This window comes from Arachis duranensis, chromosome 6 (genome assembly GCF_000817695.3).
Source record: "Arachis duranensis cultivar V14167 chromosome 6, aradu.V14167.gnm2.J7QH, whole genome shotgun sequence".
NCBI lineage: Eukaryota > Viridiplantae > Streptophyta > Magnoliopsida > Fabales > Fabaceae > Arachis > Arachis duranensis.
Genome location: NC_029777.3, coordinates 8,893,736 through 8,902,688, shown reverse-complemented (window position 1 = coordinate 8,902,688; position 8,953 = coordinate 8,893,736). Strand labels below are relative to the sequence as shown.

At 42.2% G+C, this 8,953-nt stretch overlaps 1 protein-coding gene across 30 annotated transcripts in view; it reads right to left on the bottom strand.

The window, feature by feature from the left end:
* Positions 1-8,953, bottom strand: part of LOC107492417 (negative regulator of systemic acquired resistance SNI1) — a 148,866-nt gene that overhangs the window by 39,356 nt on the left and 100,557 nt on the right. Inside the window, exon 9 of one of the 30 annotated variants that reach the window (XM_052263228.1) lies at positions 589-668. The exons of the other annotated variants lie outside the window; for them this stretch is intronic. Within the exon in view, the coding sequence (XP_052119188.1) occupies positions 635-668 (34 nt within the window). The 3' untranslated portion in view covers positions 589-634. Of the gene's footprint in view, positions 1-588; positions 669-8,953 lie in introns of those variants that run through there. 30 annotated transcript variants of the gene reach the window in all.

The window sequence follows — 8,953 nt, the reverse complement described above, 5'->3', positions numbered from 1 at the left end:
AATACAAAAAAAATACAAAATAAAATTTAATTTCTAAACTTTTTTTTATTTTTTTTAAATATAGTCATTCATAAAATTATCAAATTTTAATAATAATAAATTTATGAACGTCACCAACATTATAAAAATATTAGCAGAGCATATGGCTTTTTATTGTTTAACAAAATATAGTAACTTGCCTGGTGAGAAGACCCGCTAAGAGAAGACCCGCTAAGACTATTATCTGATTGATGAGGATGGACGCCCTTCATTTCAAAATACAACACCTGAATTACTTAAAAAACATTACTAAAAGTTATTATAAAAATGCTACAAGGCCTAGATATTTCAAAATAGAAAAATCTGTGTGAGTACTTGAGATTGACGGTCACCTACTTGGCTGCCTTTCGTGCTTAGAAGAATGAGGACTTGGGAATGCGCACAAAATGCAGCAGCTATGAGAGGAAGATGTGCTTAGAAGAGTGAGGACTCTTTCGTACTTAAAAGAGTGAGGACTTGGAAGTGTTCACAAAATGCAGCAGCTATGAGAGGAAGAGGTGCTTAGAAGAGTGAGGACTTGAGAGGAAGAGGTGCTTAGAAGAGTGAGGACTTAGGAGTGCTCACAAAATGCAGCAGCTATGAGAGGAAGAGGTGCTTAGAAGACTTGGGAGTGCTCACAAATGCAGCAGCTATGAGAGGAAGAGTAATCGTACCAGAGAAATGAGAAAATGAGTAATGTAATATGGAACCAAATTAAATACATATATAATATGTTTAGAGCAAAATAAAAAAGTTGATGCATGGTTGTAGCATGGTGGCATGGTGGTGGAAAGTGATATGGTTATGCCACTTATGCGTGAGAACGTATTGTTAATGATCCCTTAGTACCTTGTGTACCATTATTTTTTTAATGGCTATTTTTTTACATATGAAAAAAGATTATGGTAATATAAAAAAAATGAAAATATATTGAAACCAACATACGGAAAGAAATGTTCTGTTTTCCCTGTTGAGTTTGTTGGTGAGTATTTTGTTAATTGGTATTTCGGATTGGTGCTTGCATACACATTTTATCAAATGATTTCAATGGCTATGAATTGGCATATATGTTTGGTATAGGTTGTGGAGGAGGAGTTAGTTTGCTGGAAATGATAGCTTGAAAAGTACGATAGAAATAGAATATATTCAATTCTGTATTCTATAGACCCCTTTCTGAGGATATATTTAAAACTTACAAGCAGCAGAAATTCTACCAAGAAGTGTTTTTTTAAATAAAAGAAATTATATAAATAAAGCTTAAAACCAAAAGACAGATGAACATTTAACTCTCATAGAAATCATGCTTGGTCTTTGCCAATTGCGCCATGTATTTAACTTGTATACTTGTCAACCAAACCGATGTCTTTGGCACACATTGTTACTGAATAATGAATGATGAATATTTCATTAACTTATGTCACATTGCTCTGGATCTTTCTTTCTTCTTATACTCTCTCTCTTCACATGAAGTCTCAGGGAATATTGCTCTGCCTCTTTGCTTGGTAATATGACTATGATCAATCATCTTTGTAGTTTAGGGAATTTTTTTATCTTAATTTTTAAGGTTAAATAGGCATATTTTGAAGGATAGCAAAGCCATCCTTCTTTTTCGGGTATTGATATCAAAGTCATCTTTATCCAATTAGTTTTCCTTTTGGATTAACAAATTAATTGAGAAGACAAAAAGATGGAAGGAGATTCAGTGAAGTTAATAGGATTTTGGGGTAGTCCAGCTGTTCTAAGAGTGAAGTGGGCACTAGCAGTTAAAGGAATAGAGTGCCAATATGTGGAAGAAGATCTCAGCAACAAGAGTGACATGCTCCTTAAATACAACCCTGTCTACAAAAAGGTACCTGTTCTTGTGCACCAGGGTAAGCCCCTTGCTGAATCACTGCTCATTCTTGATTATATTGACGAGACTTGGAAGCAAAACCCTCCGCCTTTTTCTTGAGAATTTAGTTCATTATGCTTCTATTATGTATCATATATTACTATCTAATTGAAATATACCTATATTATGTATCATATATTACTATTTAATTTAATAATCAAATGTGTCACATGACACTCTTATTAAAATTTTACAAAAAATATTTTTTTCCAAAGTTACTAAACTCTCTTTCTGAATTCTCTCATCTACGGATCTACCTCTCTCAATTTTTCTACTTTTCTCTACTATTTTTACTCTATATTAATTTATATTTTATATTAGTAATTTGACAAATCAAAATATATCATCCAATATTTTTTATTATAATTAAAATAAAAAATAAAATTTTTTCTTCCAAAATTAATAAACTCTCACTCTCACTCTTCATCCTTATCTTTCTCTCTCTCTTTTCTCTCATTCTTTGTTTTCTCTACCTTTCTATTCTACAGAAAATAAAATTAACAAAATAATAAAATTCAAATAAAAAATATTATTATTATATACATATTTTTTTAGTTTTTTATTTAGTTTTAAATTTTTACCGCTTATCTTTCTAATCTATATTTTCATTTCTCTTCTTTCAAATATTTATTACATATAATTTGAAGAGAATATTAATGTTATAATTAAAAATTAAAATCAAGATTTAATTGTTTTAAAAAATTAATATTGAGTTAATTTTATAACTATCAGTATATTTTTTTATACTAATATCTAATTATATTTTTATATACATAGTGAGAAAAAATATTATTTTTAAATAACAAGTATAAAAATTAATTATTTCTATTTGTGTAACAGGCTTAACACCTAATTAAATGTAAAAGTATACACGTTAAATTATTTCAAATTTTAAATCACGAATGTTAAAATTAATTATTAATAAAAAATTAGACTTTTTCATATAAAAATAATAACTAAATTTTTTATTATTTAATTTTTTATCTATAGATACTTTGGTCTTCTTAACCAAAAACTTTTGTCAACCTATGACTTTTTTTTGTAAAAGTAGTTTAATTTTATAAATTTTTTTCCATACATAATTTATAGTGGACTGTAATTTTAAAAAATGAATATTTTCATAATATTATTACAGTTAAAAATATTAGTTGATAACTAATGTTTAAAATTTTTCAAAAATATGATTGAAAGAGAATAAAGTATCAACTGAAATATCACCTTTGGTTTTTGTTAAAAAATTAGGAACAAAAGAAATTACACATTTTTCACACTGAAATTGATAAATCAGTTATTAGAAAATTTATCTTAAAAAATAAAATAAAATTAAATTTTTTTAAGATTGTTTAGATTCACTTTGAGCTCTTTTTATTACCGTCACTCTGTCAGTTGTCTATAGGAAAGAAGGGAAGGGGGGTCAAGTTAGTATCAATATTTTTACATCATAAACAAATATAAACTTTTTATATTGTAGACATTGAAAGTGAAAAAAAAAATTAAGACCTTCCCATAATCCTTAGATCCAACTTTGGTGCGATACCCTTCACATATAAGGTCCTTGTTTTACAGATACTTTTTTTAGAGTTTTTACTTTCTCTTCTGTTACGGATCCGACCCATGGATCCTACGCCCGGAATGGTCTTTGAAACCGGTTACCCGGGTCCGACCCACTTCGCCCTTCTAGAAGGCCCATAACCGGCCCTCTAGAACTCCTAACCAACTTTTGAATTCAAACGTCTCCCTTATCTTAGCCAAACAAGATAAGATAAGATAACTACCATCACCTATAAATAGAGGACCCAGGTCCCTCCAGGTATTCATTCATTCCTCATACCTTACACCTCTTAGATCTATTCTGACTTGAGCGTCGGAGTGTCTTTGCAGGTACCTCCCCTCCTCTTCATCTGGACAATCCAACATCCGACTCGACCCGCAGGTTCCCGATCCTCCTCCTAGATCGTATCAGAAACATTCTGTACATTGGCGCCGTCTGTGGGGACCTGCGACAGTCAAAACAGATGGAGGGTATCTTGGACGAAAATCCATCAAGCCAAGACGACTCCAGACCACGTCATCCGACCCCAGAGCAACAGGAGGTCATGAACCAAGCCCGGATAGCCAGCACCATCCACCGCACAAACGAGCACATGATCGCAGATCCACAACACCCCGAGAAAGCAAGGGACAAAGCGACACAGATCATTCAGGATCTCTGCCTCCGAGTCCAGGAACTTGAAGGTAAACTGACCGACAAAGGAAAATACGCCAACGAACACGGAAGCCAGGCAACGTCCAGGCCACGGTCCTACCGCGGAAGGTCGCCAACCCGGCAACACGATAGAAGAGATGATCGTAGCACCTCACGCAACCACCGACACGAGAAATCGCCAGAGCGGCGACACAGCAAAAAACATCACCGCAGCGCATCCCACGATCTGAGCCGTCAGCACGATTCGGACGAAGACCCGAGACGACGACACACCAAGCGCACAAGAAACGACCACATCATAATGGGAGCCACGCCCTTCACAGAAAGAATCTTAAGAGCGAAACTCCCCAGAGGCTTCGACAAACCCACCGACATGAAGTACGACGGAACTAAAGACCCTCAAGAACACCTAACGGCCTTCGAGGCCAGAATGAACTTAGAAGGAGCATCCAACGCGGTCCGATGCAGAGCCTTCCCAGTAACCCTTGCCGGACCAGCGATCAAATGGTTCAACGCCCTCCCAAACGGATCCATAACCAGCTTCCACGACATCACAAGAAAATTCATGGCCCAATTCACAACCCGAATCACCAAGGCCAAACACCCCATCAGCTTGCTAGGGGTCACACAGAAGCAAGAAGAATCTACAAGAAAATACCTCGACCGCTTCAACGATGAATGCCTGACGGTCGACGGACTCACGGACTCCGTCGCCAGCCTCTGCCTAACTAACGGGCTCATGAATGAAGACTTTCGCAAACACCTCACCACTAAACCAGTATGGACCATGCACGAAATCCAGAACGTCGCCAAAGACTACATCAACGACGAGGAAGTCAGCCAGGTCATCGCTGCCAACAAACGGCAGCACGTCGCTACCCAACACGGCAACCCGACTCCGCGTCATAACCCACCACCCAAAGAGAACCAACGAGACCACCTTAGACCAACCAACCGACCACCAAGAATAGGAAAATTCTCCAATTACACCCCCCTAACAGCACCAATTACCGAGATATACCACCAAATAGCAGATCGAGGCGTCATCCCCAAAGCCCGACCACTCAAGGAAAGGACAGGAGGAAACAAAGCCCTCTACTGCGACTACCACCGAGGATACGGCCACAAAACACAAGATTGTTTTGACCTTAAAGACGCTCTCGAACAGGCCATACGAGACGGCAAACTCCCAGAGTTCGTCAAATTCATCAGAGAACCAAGGCGCGCCGACAGAGACAAGTCGCCAGAAAGAGAAGGACGCAACCCGAGAACTCAAAAACCGCCCCCCAGGGAAAACCCCGAAGAGGATCCGACCATCATAGTGAACGTCATCACGGGCAAGGACGTATCGAATAAGTCAAAACTAACAATGAAAAAAGACCTCAAAATAATGGCCGTCAGGCACCACGACCCAGTCACCATAGCCGACAGCACGATAACTTTCTTGCCGGAGGACTGCCAACACGGCACCTCGGCCGAAGACGCCCCCTTCGTCATATCAGCCCGAATCGGAACAGGGCTAGTAAGAAGAATACTGGTGGACACTGGCGCCGACTCCAACATCCTCTTCCGAGGAGCTTTCGACAAACTCGGGCTCCGCAACGACAACCTCCAAACACACCGCCACGGCGTCACGGGCCTCAGAGACAACTTCCTCAAACCAGACGGCTCGGTTACCCTTCCCATCACCATAGGGACAAGCAATAAGAGAAAGACGATCTTATCCGAATTCGTAGTCCTAAAAGACTCCACAGCCTATAACGTCATTCTCGGGAGAAAAACGATCAACGACTTCTCTGCAGTCATCTTCACCAAATACCTCCTCATGAAGTTCAGGGCCGACGACGGCACCATCGGAACCATTCACGGAGACCGAGAAGTCGCAGCCGAATGCGACAACAATAGCTTAGCCCTAAGGAAAAAATCCCGGGACGCAGCCGGAATATTCCTTGCCGACCTAGATGCACGACTAGACGGCCAACCTAGACCGGAACCAGAAGGAGACATGGAAAAGCTACAGATAGGGCCAACCAAAGAAGAATACACTTTCATCAACAGAAACCTCCCATACGACCTCAAAGAAGAACTCTCCCAACTCTTGAAACAAAACAGAGACCTGTTCGCATTTACACCAGCCGATATGCCGGGAATAAGCCCCGACCTAATGTCTCACCATCTGGCAGTAGACCCCCTAGCCAAACCAGTGGCTCAAAGAAGACGGAAAATGTCACCAGACCGAGCCGCCGAGGTCCGAAAACAAGTGAAAGCCCTACTCGAAGCCAACTTCATCCGAGAACTCCCTTATACGACCTGGCTAGCCAACGTCGTACTGGTAAGAAAATCTAACGGGAAATGGCGAATGTGCGTCGACTACACAGATCTCAACAAAGCATGCCCGAAGGATGCCTTCCCCCTACCAAACATTGACGGGCTAGTGGATGCAGCATCCGGCCACCGATACCTCAGCTTCATGGACGCATATTCCGGCTACAACCAGATCCCGATGCACCGACCAGACGAAGAAAAAACCGAAAACACCAAATGCGACTCAACCCAACAAAATGCGCCTTCGGAATGGAAGCAGGAAAATTCCTCGGCTTCATGATCACGCAACGCGGAGTTGAGGCAAACCCAGAGAAATGTCGTGCCGTCCTTGAGATGACAAGTCCCAAAAACCTCAAAGAAATCCAAAAACTCACCGGCCGACTAACCGCGCTATCCCGGTTCCTCGGGGCATCGGCCCAAAAGGCAATCCCTTTTTTCAAACTTATGAAAAAAGGAACCCCCTTCAAATGGGAGATAGAATGCGAAGAAGCTTTCCAACACTTCAAAAGGGTCCTAGCGGAACCTCCAATCCTCGCAAAACCCCAAACAGGGGAAACACTATACCTGTACCTCTCCATAACGGAAGAAGCAATCGCAGCAGCACTCGTCCGGGAAAACGAGAAAAAGGAACAAAAACCCATATACTTCATAAGCAAGGTCCTACAGGACACAGAAGCTCGCTATTCACGCTTAGAAAAGCTAGCTTTCGCACTTCTCTCGGCATCCCGACGGCTACGACAATACTTCCAAGCTCACCCCATAACGGTCCGAACCGACCAAGCGGTCAAACAAGTATTACAAAAACCCGACCTAGCAGGAAGAATGCTAGCATGGTCCATCGAGTTATCCCAATTCCAGATCAGGTTCGAACCCCGAAACGCCATCAAAGCGTAGGCCTTGACCGACTTCATCGCTGAAATGACTCCGATCAAACTCACCTCCGAACCATGGAAACTGCACGTCGACGGCTCATCAAACTCCACTCACGGAGGCGCCGGAATTATACTCGAAAACCAAAACGGGATCATAATTGAACAATCAATAAGATACGACTTTCCAGTATCAAATAACCAAGCAGAATACGAGGCCCTCTTAGCAGGCCTAAACCTAGCCCGGGAAGTCGACGCCAAGGTACTCGAAGTAAATACCGATTCCCAGGTAGTGTGCTCCCAAATCAACTGGAGCTACCAAACCCGGGATCCCTTACTCCAACAATACCTCAATAAAGTGAGTGAATTAAAAGAAGGATTCGAAAACGTCACCATACAACATGTCCCCAGGGAACGAAACGCCAGGGCGGACCTACTCTCCAAGCTAGCCAGTACAAAGTCGGGACACGGCAACAGATCACTAATCCAGGAGGTCGTTAAGTCGCCTTCCGTATCGACAATAATCAACGCACATCTAACATCTTCAAACCGGGAGTCTTGGACATACCCTATCCTACAATACCTCCTCGACGGAACCCTACCACCAGACCCGAAAGAGGAAAGGCGAATAAAAAGAGAAGCCGCCAACTACACCATCATAGCAGGACAACTATACAAACGCGGATTCTCGCAACCCCTACTCAAATGTGTCGAACCCGGGGACACGGAGTACATACTCCGTGAGATCCACGAAGGCTGCTGCGGTCACCACATCGGAGGAAAAACGCTAGCCCAAAAAATCATCAGGGCTGGCTACTTCTGGCCCACAATCATTCGAGACTCCATACAGTTAACAAAAAGCTGCGACAAATGTCAAAGGCATGCCAATATCCACCAAGCCGCCCCACACCAACTCAGCATTATATCGGCAGAACGGCCGTTCGGCAGTTGGGGAATCGACCTCGTCGGGCCCTTCCCCACAGCACCCGGCCAACTCAGGTATCTCGTCGTCGCCATAGACTACTACACCAAATGGATTGAAGCCGAGCCCCTGGCCTCCATAACGGCGACCCAATGTCGAAAATTCGTCTGGCGACAGATCATTACCCGATTCGGAATCCCCGAAGTCATCATCTCAGACAACGGAACCCAGTTCACCGACAAAAATTTCAGAGAACTCCTAGAAGGATTGCGCATATCCCATCGCTTCAGCTCGGTAGAACATCCCTAAACAAACGGACAGGTGGAATCCGCCAACAAAATAATCGTTAAAGGACTCAAGAAACGACTCGACGAAGCCAAAGGACTATGGGCAGATGAGTTGGGATCAGTCCTATGGTCGTACCGAACAACACCCCAAACGAGCACGGGAGAAACGCCCTTCCGATTAACATACGGCGTAGAAGCAGTCATCCCAGTGGAAATCAGGGACCCCAGCCCCAGGAAAACGGTTGGAGGTAACGACGAAGAAGCAGAACGAGACCTCATGGACGAAGAAAGAAGCATAGCTCACGTCAAAGAGTTAGCACTCAAACAAAGAATCAGCCTAAGATACAATCACGGCGTTATCCGACGAGAATTTGCGGGCAACGACCTCGTCCTACGACGAAACGATATCGGCCCCCCGACCCCAGGAGAAGGAAA